This window comes from Octodon degus, unplaced genomic scaffold (genome assembly GCF_000260255.1).
Source record: "Octodon degus isolate 3935 unplaced genomic scaffold, OctDeg1.0 scaffold00055, whole genome shotgun sequence".
In the NCBI taxonomy this organism is placed as follows: domain Eukaryota; kingdom Metazoa; phylum Chordata; class Mammalia; order Rodentia; family Octodontidae; genus Octodon; species Octodon degus.
Window position 1 is genome coordinate 13764689 of NW_004524631.1, and position 13761 is coordinate 13778449.

The 13761-nt window shown below is 49.8% G+C and overlaps 2 protein-coding genes across 6 annotated transcripts in view; both read right to left on the reverse strand.

Annotated features, from left to right (window-relative positions):
- The window catches only part of Kcnd1 (potassium voltage-gated channel subfamily D member 1), a 12827-nt gene extending 5031 nt beyond the window's left edge, over nt 1–7796 (reverse strand). Inside the window, exons 1-6 of the mRNA XM_004633547.2 lie at nt 7697–7796; nt 5196–6412; nt 2553–2715; nt 2367–2450; nt 2186–2284; nt 956–1206 (exon numbers count right to left, since the gene is read on the reverse strand). Coding sequence (XP_004633604.1) covers nt 956–1206; nt 2186–2284; nt 2367–2450; nt 2553–2715; nt 5196–6316 — 1718 coding nt within the window. The 5' untranslated portion in view covers nt 6317–6412; nt 7697–7796. The remainder of the gene's footprint in view (nt 1–955; nt 1207–2185; nt 2285–2366; nt 2451–2552; nt 2716–5195; nt 6413–7696) is intronic.
- Nucleotides 7797–9541: 1745 nt separating this feature from the next.
- The window catches only part of Gripap1 (GRIP1 associated protein 1), a 28765-nt gene continuing 24545 nt past the window's right edge, over nt 9542–13761 (reverse strand). For 3 of the 5 annotated variants that reach the window (XM_004633549.2, XM_023717799.1, XM_023717800.1), the window contains 4 exons: nt 12403–12525; nt 12176–12269; nt 11177–11331; nt 9545–10082 (listed from right to left, as the gene is read on the reverse strand). In XM_004633549.2, coding sequence (XP_004633606.1) covers nt 9990–10082; nt 11177–11331; nt 12176–12269; nt 12403–12525 — 465 coding nt within the window. In that variant the 3' untranslated portion in view covers nt 9545–9989. Of the gene's footprint in view, nt 10083–11176; nt 11332–12175; nt 12270–12402; nt 12526–13761 lie in introns of all 5 variants that reach the window. The other 2 variants (XM_004633548.2, XM_023717801.1) reach the window with 2 other exon arrangements.

Consider the following 13761-nt stretch of genomic DNA (forward strand, 5'->3'; position numbering starts at 1 on the left):
GCTTTGCTAAGCTTGTTCTAAGTAGGTGCTTTAGACCACTAAGCCATCTCGCCAGCCCCTATATATTTTTTTAGATACAGAGTCTCACCATCTTGCCTGGGCTGGCCCCCAATATCTGCACTTAAGTGATCCTTCTGTCATAGCCCCCCCCCAAGGAGCTACAGTTACAGGCATGAGCCATCACCATTTCTGGTTGTTCAATACTTGAAAGAAAACTGAATAAGGACAAGATATAATGGTATAGATCTGTAATCCTAGCACTCTAGGAGGCTGAGGCAAAAAGATTGTAATTTCAAGCCCGTCCTGGGATATTTAGTGATGTAGCAATATTCTTTTTTTTTTCCTTTGGCGGAACCAGGGATTGAACTCAGATCCTTGCATTTGCCAGTCAAGCGCTTGTCCTACTGAGCCATCTCCCCGGCCCCATGTAGCAATATTCTTGTCTCAAAATAAAATAAAAAGCCAGGTGTGGTGGCCCATGCTTGTAATCCCAGCACTCAGGAAGCTGAGGCAGGAGCATCACTGTGAGTTCAAGACTAACCTGGGCTACAAATACAAAGTGAACTCAAGACCAGCCTGAATGGCATGACGAGACCCTGTCTCAAAAAGATAAAAAAAATTAAAATTGTTTTTAAAAATTTAATAGGGTAGAGGGGCCGGGGAGATGGCTCAGTGGAATAAGTGCTTCCCTGGCAAGCCTGAGTTCAATCCCCAGTTATGCAAAAAAAAAGTAGGGTAAGGATGTAGCACAGCATAAAAGCCCTGAGTTGAATCCTCAGTACCCCCCCCAACACACACACGAGAATGGAGAGTTCCAGACATGATAAGCCCAAACTCCTGCAAGGAGTTTGAACACGAGTTTGACTTGCTAGGCCTGGGCTCCCAAAATCTCACACCCTCTGGTACAAGCTCTGTACTTTCCCAGTGGTGGCCAGCAGGTGGGATGAGTACATACCTCTGAGGGCCAGGGCTCCTCCGCAGCCCCGCCAACATGTCCAGCTCCTGCATGCTGCCACGGCTAACAGAAGCCGTGGAGTTGGCAAGCCGGATGGCACGGCGCTTGTTCCTACGGGGGCAGCAAGATGATAGCAGGCTGCCAGGCCCTAGCGGCTGAGAGGACACAGAGGTGCTTCGGCTGGTGCGGCCACCCAGTGAGACAGCTCCCAGGGCTTCACTGAAGGTTATTTCATCGGTGAATTCATGGCACTGTGGGCAGAAAGGAGGCAGGGTCACAGGGTACTCCATGGGCTCTGATCCTCCCCAGGCCTTTGCTCAGAGTGCTCCTTTCTAGAAGTTGCTCCACCTTCCTTTCCCTTCCCTTGATCATTCTTCAAGGCCCAGCCTCTCCCAGGAAACCCACATGATGTCTACAATTTTATTTCTTTTCTTTTTTTTTTTTTTGGTGGAACCAGGGATTGAACTCAGGCCCTTGCACTTGCCAGGGAAGCACTTATTCCACTGAGCCATCTCCCCGGCCCCTTTATTTCATTTTTTTAAGGAAGAAAAGCTTATTGTATGTCACAGTTTGCAGAGGTTTCAGTCCATAGTTGACAGGGCAATGTGGCAGAGGGGCATTGCACAGAAGAGACTGTTCATGGTGTGACAGACAGAAAGCAGCAAGCCACTACGGGAGGAGGATGAATGGATGGATAGGTGGGCAGATAGATGATGGATAGATAGATAAATAGATAGATAGACTTAGATGTCTACAATTTTCTAAATTTTGTTTGTAGTACTGGGCATCGAGCTTAGGGCCTTGAGCATGCTAAGCACTCTCCAACTGAGGTACAGCCCATTTTTTTTATTTATTGTGTGTGTGTGTGTGTGTGTGTGTGTGTGTGTGGCCAGCTCAGCCCACCAGGGGGCGGGGCTGGCTGGCATGTGGTGCTGGGGGATTGAACCGCGGTCCCTGTGCTTAGCTTGTTCTAAGTAGGTGCTTTAGACCACTGAGCCATCTCGCCAGCCCCCAGCCCATTTTTTTTAAGGTCTTGCTAAGTTGACCAGGCTGGCCTGGAACTTCCAATCCTCCTGCCTCAGCCTCTCAAGTAGTTGGGATTATGGATATGAGCCATAGGGTCAGGCCAGTTTTCATAATTAGCAGCAAGCCTCGTATCCTAGGGAGGGAATGGCTTGGCAGCAAAGGAAACCCCTCCTTCCTGTCGGGCCACCTCTCATTAGACCTCACCGTTGTCTTCTCTAGACAGTGCAACAAATGGTGATGTTGCTGTTCAAAAGCAGAACGGTTCCTGACACATAGTGCCTGTCCATCCCCACTGCTGTTATCCTGGAACAAAAAGAGCAAAAGAAGATCAATACCTTCCCCTCATCCCTGATCATCTCAAACTCCAATCCAAGTCACTACTCACCTCTAGCCCCCCATTCTGCTTGTACTGGAGGAAGGCATTGGTAGTACCACTCTTTGCCAACCGGATCCTTGCCAAGCGCACCTTCTACAGAAAGGGGAAGAAACAGAGGGTCAAAGGAGAGAGCCCAAGATAAACCTATCTCTGAGTGTGAACAATGAGAGGTGCCCAGAGGGAAGCTGCATTTACCTGCTGTGCTCGGCGCTTGTCAGCACGCTGGTTCTGGTGGTAGATGCGGCTAAAGTTGGATACGATGACTGGCACCGGCAGGGCAATGACCAAGACGCCACTGAGTGAGCAGATGGACCCAAAAATCTTGCCAGCAATGGTGCTGGGCACCATGTCACCATAGCTTGGGCATAGGGGAGGTAGGCCACAGTCAGAGAAAGTGACCACCTGCCTGTCAGGTCCCATTCCATCCCACCCAACCCCAACTTGCTCTGTGATCCCAGGCAGGCACTCAACCTCTCAGCCTCAGTTTCCAGCTCTGCACAATGTGGAGAGTGACCTGTCTAGCCAGCAGTGGCAGACAGATGAGAAATGGGGTTGGCCTTCAGGAGCCTCTCCCATCTGCTTCTCCCATCGAAGCCAAGCACTGGGCCATCTGAGTCAACTGGGAATCTATTAATACCCACCAGAGGAGAGGAGGAAATCCTAGGCAGTAAATATAAATTCCTGGAAACAAGGCCAGCCAAGGGGCTCTGCCTCCCAGGGGAGTGTTCTGCTCGCTCTGCCTGCCTCTTTTCCAGGTGGAACCCCTGATTCCCCCTAGGTGAAACCTTGAAACTGTCCTCATATGAAAAATAAAGGGGATACTTGAAACTCTCTGCCTTCCCCCATGGCAGCCTTCTTCCCATGGAGATGGCACAAAGCCAACCTTCCTGACTTTGTTCTCAAAGGGGAAAACGGAGATTCCATAGTTGACTTAGCCAGGATCACACAGCACACTTCTGTTCTAGCCATAGGACCAATCAGATCCCCTCCAGAGAAATACAGCTTCTGTAGTCTTCAGCTTCCAGCCCTTTGATCAGGCTGTGCCCAAGGATAGCTCTTCCTTATTTCTATTTTGACTGATTTTAAGCTTTCAAGACCCTGCTCCAAAGTCTCTCCAACTTGTCCATTTCTGGGTTTCTGATGTGTCATCTCAGATTGTGTTTCAACTATGAGATGGGCAGCCATCCACAACTCACAGGGTGTAGTGAGGACTGATAGGGTAAAGGACATCAGAATACCCAATGCCAATTTACCGATGGGCCTCAATATTTGTTTGTCAATCTAATCCTGAACCTCCAACCAAAATTAATTTCTATGCCTTAGAAACCCCAAATCAATTTTTTCTCTACCTCTGAGAAGGCAGTTCAGTCATTCACTTAAAAGATAGAGTATCAACAGCATACTCCGCTTAATTCCAGTGATAGAGACTTAGAGAATGATAACAGCTCAGCCCTAGACAATATCTTCCTTTTCTGTTTTTTGCATTTTGTTTTGTTTTGTTGAGACAGGGTCTCGCTATGCAGTTCAGGCTTGTCTTGAACTCACTACATAGCCCAGACTGGCCTCAAACTCACAGCAATCTTCCTGCATCAGCCTCCTGAGTGCTGGGATTACAAACATATACTACCATACGCAGTTAGCCAATGGCTTTAAGAGCATAGTCAGGTATGGTGGTGCATTCCTATAATCCCAGCAGTCACGGAGGCTATGGCAGGAGGACTACAAATTCTGAAGCCTGGGCAGTTTAGTGAAACATTTCTCAAAATAAAAAATAAAGAAGGGCTGAGCTGTAGCTCACAGGATGGCCCTGGGTGTGTAGTGTAGCTCCATGCTAGAGCCTAGGTTCCATCCCCAGCACGTCCCCCCCCAATCAAGTTTGATGATTCCATTTGATACTTTCATCTCAACTTTGTTTCTTCTTAGGGACTGGCAGTAAAAAAAATAATAATGCTGAAAAAATATCTTCTGGGAAACATCAAGAAATCACAAAGTAACAGAGGAAGTGCCCCAAACGCAGAGAATTCTAGAAGGTTGGGAGACATAAATCCTTAGAAAGGAAAAGGGTTGATAGAAATTCAGTTACTTATGTATTGATCACTAGAAACTTTCAGTAAATTTGACAACCATGATGTCGTTGAATCCTATCTAGATGATGAAGGAATCATTTCCCATTTTACAGAAGGGGAAACTGAGGCTCTGAGAAAATGTCAATACAGACAGCAGCCAAGACATCCTTGAGCCCAATTCTCCTGACCTGGAAAATAAAGGTAAGTTTTGTTTTTTTTTTCCAGAACTGGGGATTGAACTCAGGCTCTTGTGCTTGCCAGGCAAACACTTATTCTACTGAGCCATCTCCCCAGCCCCAGAGTTAAGTTCAGAGATGGGAAGAATTTGAAAATGAGGTCCAAATCTCTCCATTTTTACTGGTGACCAAACCAAAACTCAAAAAGACCATAAAAGAAAAGAAAACAAAACAAAACAATAAAAGACCATGATACAGTGTGTGCTCGGCATGTGCGAGGCCCTGGGTTGAATTCTCAGTACCACAGAGAAACAAACAAACAAACAAACAAACAAACAAAAAAGCCAGGCATGGAGGCACACACCTGTAATTCCAGCATTCAGGAGGCTGAAGCAGGAGAATCGCAGAAAGTTCGAAGCCAGCCTGGGCTACACTGGGAGTTCAAAACCAGCCTAAACTATATAGTGAGACCCTCATCACAAAGAAGGGGGGGGCAGGAGCGTGTAAAGAGATCATTCACCTACCCTTCCTAATTTTACAGAAAGGGTAAGTGTAATAGATGATCTTGCAGTCCCCAACACGGGGTCTGCACTCACCCAAGTGTGGTCATGGTGACAATGGTGTACCAGAAGGCAGCAGGGATGCTCGTAAAGTTAGTCTTGCTGGTGCCCTTCTCAGCATAGAACATGACAGTGGCAAAGATGATGATGGCCATGGTGAGGGAAAAGAGAAGAAAGCCCAGCTCAGAGGCACAGCTCTTGAGCGTATAGCCTAAAATCCTCAAGCCCTGCGAGTGCCTGGAGAACTTGAAGATGCGGAAGACCCGGAACACACGCAAGGTGACAAAGGCACCCGAGACATCATCGTTCTTGGGCACAAAAAGCCCAATGTAGTAGGGAAGGATCGCCACCACATCAATGAGGCTCATGACGCTCCGTAGGAAGCGGCAACGGCTGGGGGCAGCAAAGAGTCTCAGGAGGTATTCTCCCGTGAATATGAGTACACAGGCTGTGTCCATGCAGAAGAAGGCTGTAGGGAAGCGGTCACCACAGGACTGCTCTCTCGACAGCCGCCGTGAAGGGTTGCGGCACGGGATGGTCTCTACCACGTTGGCGATAACGGACACTGCGATGAAAAACCCGGTCACATAGTAGAAAACCAGGGCTGCAGTGCTTGTGTGTGGGTTCTCAAAGGCCCGCCAGAGCCGCTGCCGCAGGGAGCTACCCCCTGGCAGAGCGGGGCCATCCCCAGTCTGCTCAGCCTCCTCGTCCTCTGCCAGGCGTTCAGCGTTCTCTTTCTTGCGGTCCCGGTACTCTTCAAGGCAGCAGTCGCCCACTAGCTCGGGCACCAGGCCATAGAAGGCCAGCTCTTCATCAAAGGCCTGTATGCACTCCTGCCTGGGGCAGTGCAGTCGGCCCGTGCGGTAGAAGTTCAGCACGTGCCGGAACATGTCCGGATCACGATCAAAGAAGTACTCGCCAGAGTCAGCATCATAGAAGAACTCCTTCTCAGAACTGCCCAGCAGCGTGTCTGGGTAGCGATCTAACGTGTTCTTCCAGGTCTCAAAGCGCCGGCCGCTCACATTCACCACCAGAACTTCATCCCCTCGAGATGCCTTCACCCCTGGCGCCGGGGGCAGGGGCTGTTGGGCCAGGGGCAGCCAGCCCACCGCAGCGGCCCGTGCAAACGGTAGCCATGTGGCCACGCCTGCTGCCATCCTGCGGCTCCCCAGGCCCACGGAGAATGGGGGACTGGTATTTAGGAGAATGTGGCTGTCTCCAGGATGGTGGAGACTTGGAGAGGCCCTGGGCCACTGGGACAAGGAAATTGGGGGGTGTCCAGAGAGGCCAAGAGGAACTAGGAGGAGGAACTAGAGAGATGGGCAGGAGTTTCAGAGGCATTAAGAGGTTCTAGGAGGGACCTGGGTGATGTCCTAAGGGACTGAAAAAGGACTGCAGCCAGAGGAGCCAACAAAGATCCTCAGGTTGCGAGATAGATGATCCTACAGGAGTCAGCATGTGCCTGAAGATGTCCGGGGGTTAGAGGGATGAAGAAACTGGGGTGTTGTCTACACTTTTGAGTTCTCAGGGAAGGAAGAAAGGGCCAGAACCGCTTAGCAGATCTGGAAAGGAGACTAGGGCATCCAGGGGGGTGCAGATACTTGAAAGAGGCTGGGGCTAGACTCTAGACTGAGTAGGAACAGGGAGGAGGGTTGCCCACACTTTCAAGACTGTGTGGGGATAAGGGGTTTGGAAGTCCCTCATAGATCTGAAACAGGGGCTGGTACATCTCAGGGGTGACTATACAGCCAGGAGGTTGTACATCAGCTGAAAAGTGTTGGGAGTGCCTAATTCTGTGAGAATACCCTGGGGGTGCTGTCTGTGCTCTAGAGGAGTTCTGGGCAAAGTGGGAAAGGTAAGGGCCCCTAGTAAGGTGAAGAGGGGAGTGGAGTGGTTAAAAGGGTAGATATGGGGCTGGGTTATTTTTGAAGAGGCTAGGAGATACCTGGGGAGCATCTAGAGGGACCGAGGAAGCTTGGTTCACCCTCTGAAGAGTACTAAGGAGAAGGAAAAAAGGGGCCTGGGGAATCCCTAGGGGTAGGGTTTAACTGGACCAAAGTTGAACACAGACCCTGTGCACCCAGGGAATCTCAAAAGACTAAGAGGAAAGGGGTTTCCCAACAAATGGGAGGGAGGGAGTGGGGTTCTGAAAGGAAACTGGGTGTGTCTTCAGGAAGGGGGCTTTTGGACCAAGCAGGAGGCTGGTGGGGGAGGCCAGGAGAAGGTAGGATGGGAGAAGGCTGGGTCCCACCGAAGGGGGCAGGTCTGGGGAAACCACACCCCAAGGGGCTGGAGGTGTGTGTTGGGCAGCAGCAGTAGCGGCAGCGACAGCGGCGGAGGAAAAGCAGCAGCCACAGCCAGGCCTGAGAGGGGAGGTGGCACAGGCGGGGGAGGGGGTTGCGTCCTTAGAAGGGCAAGGTCCAGAGAGACCCCTAGGGACTGTCCCAGGATGGGCTAGGGCATGGGGGATAGACCAAGGAAGGACAAGGACAGTGCTATTGGTGGGTCCCTCCCCTTCCCCATAGGGCCGTCCTCACCTGTGTCCCCACTGCAGCAGCAGCAACAGCGGTGGGGCTAGGGGTACACCGGAGCGGAGCTGCCTGACCCCTCTGCAGTGCTGCTGGAGTTCTCCTCCTCCTCCTCCTGCTCTCTCCCCGCCCCTCTATGCTTGCCGGGAGATGGAGGCTGGGAGGGGCCTCGTAGCTCCCAGAGCCCCCTCCCCTAGGACAACCTAAGAGGGACCCTGGGGAGACTCCGCCTCCTACAAAGCTGGTTGGGCCTCAGTCGCGTCATCTGGAAAATGGGGGTGGCAGGGAGCATTGCCAGTTCTCCCCACCTCCTTCCTGGACTCCCCCCTTCTTCCTGCCCAGCTCCTACCCTCTCTGCCCCTAGGGGCCCCCACCCCCACCTGCCTGAATCAGCAGCACTTAGCAGATCCGATCGATGGAGAGGCATCTGTTAATGGCCCCAGAGCGGAGTGCCATGGGGAATGATGCAGCGCTGTCCCCTCCCTGCCCCCCAGGCTGTGGAGGGCAGAAGCTGGGTTGGGGGCTGTTATTGGTTGTGCACGCAGACAGGGAGTGTACTTCTATAGTTGACCAGGTCTTCAAAGCTCCCCCCCCCGGGGGGGGCAATGCATGTTAAAACCCAGTTTTAACAATCACCATTGTGGGACTGGAATGTGACTTCCAGTTTTTGCTTATGAGGTAAGTGGGGTGCAGATAGGGATAACCCAGGTCCACACACTACCCTGGAAGTCCCTCCACCAGGGAGGGGCACAGGTTCCCTTATCTGTCTACATTCAGGGGACAAATCACAACTCCTCCCCTTGAGGGCTGTACACCTGGGTGGCAGACACATGGCAGGTGTGGGTCAGTTCAAACACATTTTGCCACTGACTTGTGTCCTTGAGCAAGTGACTTGTATTGTTTCCTCAGTTAGAGAATTATCCCAACCCCAAAGGGTCATTTTGAGAATATATGAAGTGTGAAAGGGAATGGCACAGGACCTGGCACACAAATGTTCCTTAAGGTGTGTGGTGATCCACCCACAAGATGGGTGGATGAAGGTAAGACAAAAGGGCGCAATATTATACAACCAGGTCTAGCCTTTCACTCTATTTGTTCACTCATCACTCCTGACTCATCCATCCTTCCCTCTACATGCACATGCACCCTCTCTCTCTCCCCACTGCCTGCAGAAGCAACCACTCTCCCATCTTCCCACCCACCTACCCATCCATTTGGTCACTGATCTTACACTCACCCATTTCTACATTCACCTCATCCATGTAACCATTCCCCAACCTATCCGTTGGTATCAATGTCCTCCACTCACCTATGTGGCTACCTCTTCATCCCCACTACCCACCATTTATGCCCCTACTCTTTACCCTTCCCATTCATTAATTTATCCATCTGTACATTCCTTTATTCATCCAATTTACTTCCATAAATTCACCCATCAAACCAAATTCACTCACCTACTTATTTGTCCACACATCCTTACATTTACATCTCTTTATCCATCCTCTATCCACTTACAGATCCATCTACCCATTTATTCATCCAACCACCTATCCATCCATGCTCATTCATTTCCCAGTGTATCCATCATCAATCCATGAAACCTTTCCCTTATTTATCCATCAGACCATCCAGCCACTTAGATCCTCCCATCTCTCCACTCATCCACACCCAAATCCACCCACACATATTGGCAGACATTTCTCTTTTGCTCCATTTGAGGTTGATCAGGAAACAGGTTAAAGTGCAGGTGGAGAAATGAGACTAAAGTTGCAAAGACCTTCCTCTTCATTCCAATGGAGGGACCCTCTCAGCCCCAGCACATCCCTCTTGATTGAAAAAAATGAGAACAGTCAGTCAGTGGGTGGGCCTGTCTGGCCAGATGGTATTTTGGCTGCACAGCTTTTATACGCACACACACACATATGATGCTAGAACGCAGAACACAGACCGTGCCCCCACCCAACATCCCAAACCCCAAATGCAGAATAGCCAGGCTTCCAGACATAAATTAAAAAATAAAATTAAAAAAGAATTGGTCTCTGGGAGAGCTCATGCAGAGATGAAGGCAGAAGACCCTGGGAACCAGGGCTGAGAAGAGGGAGAAGAAATCCCTGCACTTTCCCTTCAGATGCCTAGTTCCCAAAGGGCCTCTGCCCTAAGATGGGGCCATTGACACCAGCCACCAGGCCTCTTGCCACTTTAATGTCCAGCCTCCCGAACTACTAATTTTGGTGTCAGCCAGTTCTCCCCCACAGCCCAAGGGAATGGCATCCTAGGGGGAGTGGGGGCAGTCTGCAGATCTTTAGTTGGCTTCTTCCGGCTCTAGGTCTGGGTCAGGAGACCCCACACACTCCTTGCTGAGCCGCACAATTTCCTGGGACAGAACTTCCATGTCCTAAGAAACAAACAAGAGGTCAGGGGCCAGAGTAGAGAATAGGGGCATATCCCTCACCAAACCTGGGTGCCACCTATAATCTTCTTGGCCCACTAGTTGATGTCCAGTGGGGACTGGCTTGGGACAGGAAGGTACTCAGAGCTCACAAAAGCCCCAACAAAGGGATGGGCACAAAGTTTTAAAGTTGCATGAGCAGTTTCTAGAGCTAAGGAGATAGGGTGGGTCATATGTTATGGTTACCCTTGCCACCTTCTCTTCTACTAAATGTGAGCTTGCTTCTCCAAGGCAAGAGGCAGAGGTGAGTCCTTTATGACTCCCCCACAGAAAGGGGAGTATTTGGATAGCAGGGTGGGCAAACACATGTATGGGTGGACACATTAGATTTATGGAAAGCAAGGGGCTGGGGAGATGGCTCAGTAGAATAAGCGCTTCCCTGGCAAGCGCATGGGCCTGAGTTCAATCCCCAGTTCCGTCAAAAAAAAAAAAAGATTATGGAAAGCAAATAGGTACATAAATGAACTGTATAGAGGACAGAGGGAAGACAACAGGTAGATAGGGCACAGGTTGGGTGGATGAAAGGTAAGACAAAGGGTGACTGAAGAACAGCTGAGAGAATGGAATGATCAGAAAATGGAGGGGCCTGGCCCTAGCTCAGGCCTTTAAGTGGCTGCTTCCACAAAGCTGTCAGCCTCAGGTTGCTGGAGTTCGAACCTCACACCTCTCCCGCTGGCCAAAAGTGCCCTGAAGGCATTCGAGCAACAACAACAACAAAAAAAAATGGGTAGAGGACTTGGGGGAGATGATTTGATGGGTATGTAATGGTAGGTAGATGGACAGATGGGTAGATGATTGAGTGATTTTATGTATGAATGGACAAGTGAGTGGGTATAAGGGCAAAGGGAAGAGTAAAACCTAAGATGATAATAAGCTGACAGAAAGATGGAAGATGAGTGTGTGAAAAGCTGGTAGATAAATAGATGGAGGGATGACTGGGTGGACAAAGGCTGGGGGACTGACAAATGACCCATGGGCTGTGTGGCTGGAGAGGAAGGTGGCTGCATGGACAGATGGGTAGGCTGGTAGGCCACACTCGCCTTATGCAAGTGCATATTCTTGGTGAGCTGCTCCTCCAGCATGTTTTGCAGCTTCTTGTTCATCTCCCGAAGGTTCTCGTCGCCTGGCTTCACTAGGTCTCTCAGGACGCTGCCCAGCCCGCTGCGGTCTGTGTGGCCTGCTGCCACAGACACATCTGCAAGGGCCCAGGCTGAGCACCACCCCCTCGGCAGAGCCAGAGGAGACGGGCAGAGCCAGAGGAGAAGAGGGAAACAAAGCAGGAGAGGGGGGAGAGAAGCCACGTTATGTAGGGGGTAGAGGCTTCAACATGTGAAACCCAGCTGTATCCCTTACTACCTATACAACCCTAAGAAATAGGCACAATGTCTAACTCAATACCTTGGGCTGAAAAATACACATGACTGGATACAAAGCACACAGCACACACTGAATTCTCAGTACATGTCAGTGGATATTGTTCAGATTTTTTTTTTCTCAGAGCTGAGGATTGAACTCAGGCCCTTGTGCTTGCCAGGCAAGCACTATTATTCAGATTAATAAAGAAAAATCTGAGAGAGATGGTTTGAAGGAAAAGCACAAATGGAGAGAGAAAAAGGAAGATAATGTGGAAGATGGTTAGGAGAGGAAGAGATCAGGGAAAAGTGATAAGGACCGCAAAAGGGATAAAGATACAAGAAACAAAAATACACAGAGAACCATACAGCCAGAAAGGGTAAAAGAAAAAGACAGGAAAAAGAGACACAAGAAAACAGAGGGAGAAAGAGGAAGAGGGGGAGAGAAAGAGGAGGAATAAAAAAGATAGAGAGGGTCAGGGAAGCCACTAGAGAATGGAGCAGAGAGGACAGAGCCACAGAGAGGAAGAGAAAGTGAGATAAAGACAGAGCTTCCCTGCTTGTCCATTCAGGGGCTGTGGGCTTGTCAGCAGCTTTGGTGAGTTCCAAGAGGAGAAAACCCACAGTGCACAACCATGGAAGGAGGGCAGGTTAAGGCAGGTTGAGGGCTGGGGAGGGGGCACTGACCAATCCGGCTGTCCATGACATAGGTCTCAATAATGGCGCTCTTCCGGCAAAGGTCTTCTGCCATGGAGGCACTGCTCACCTCCAGGTGTTTTACCTGCAAGATGGCCCAGCCCACTTCAGGCCTCTCAACTATACATGTTCACCCATGGCGAAGGGCCCAGACAGACCCCCACCTCACCACCCACCGGAGCACATCAAGTGGGGCTGAGCAGGTGGGCAGACAGCACCTTCTCTTCTAGCATCCATTTCTCCTGCTGCGTCTCTGCCAGTCGCTGAAAGAGCTCAGCCACTTCCTCATCTGACAGCTCTGCTGGGCGAGGGGCCTGGGCCTGAGGACTGCTAGATGAGGACTGCAAGAAAGAGGAGAGAGGGACCAGCCCCTGGCTCAGCACAGCCTACCCCAGCTAGGAAAAGGGGGCAGGAGGGATGTAGGAGAGCTGGGGTCCTATGGCTGGTGGCCAGTTCTCACACCCTTACAGAAAAATCAACAAAGTTGGACATTTGCTGTAGGACAACTGAGCTCTTCTATTCCACAAGTCAGTGTCAAGGGGTAAAAAGGGACAATGAAAGACACAGGGACAGAAAACAACCATGTGCAACATCTCCTCTGAAACCAAATGTTGCTTGTCAGAAAACCAGCAATTAATATTTTGAGGGGGCCTGGGAGATGGCTCAGTGGAATAAGTGCTTCCCTGGCAAGCGCAAGGGTCTGAGTTCAATCCCTGGTTCCGCAAAAAAAAAAAAAAAAAATTTTGAGGGCCGGCCAGATAGCTCAGTGGACTAAAGCACCTGCTTAGGCAAAGCACAGAGGACAGGGTTCAATCCCCAGTGTGCAGTGTGGGCCCCACCCTCGGGGCATGCTGAGTCTGTGACTGAGATGGGGTGTGGCGGTACAAGAGCCTATAATCCCAGCACTTGGGAGGCTGAAAACAGAAGAATCACAACACGTCTGGTTTACGGTATGTAGTGAGACACTGTAGACCCTGTACCAAATACATAAAAATATAATAATAATAAATTGGGCCGGGGAGATGGCTCAGTAGAGTAAGTGCTTCTCTGGCAAGCGCAAGGGCCTGAGTTCAATCCCTGGTTCCACCAAAAAAATAAAAAATAAAAAAAAATGTATATTTTGAGGCTAGGGTTAAAGACATTTTGGATAAAAATTAAAACATAAAAAAAATAATAAATAAATAAATAAATAAATAAAAATTAAAACATAAAAAATTGGAAAAAAAACATTGTGGGACTAATCAGAAAATTCTGATTAAGGTCAAGGTATGAGATGAGATGAAAATTTGCCAAATTGAGATATCAGATGAATAAGAACAGGTTACTCAATTTCATTTAGGTTATCTTTTCTCTCTCTCTTTTTTGAGACACAGTCTTGGGCAGGTGAGATAGCTCAGGGGTTTAAAGCACCTGTTTAGGGGCTGGTGAGATGGCTCAATGGTCTAAAGCACCTACTTAGAACAAGTTTAGCAAAGCACAGAGACCACAGTTCAATCCCCCAGCACCACACGCCAGCCCTGCCCCCTGCTGGGCTGAGCTGGCCACACACACAAATAAATAAATAAAGCTTTTTATTT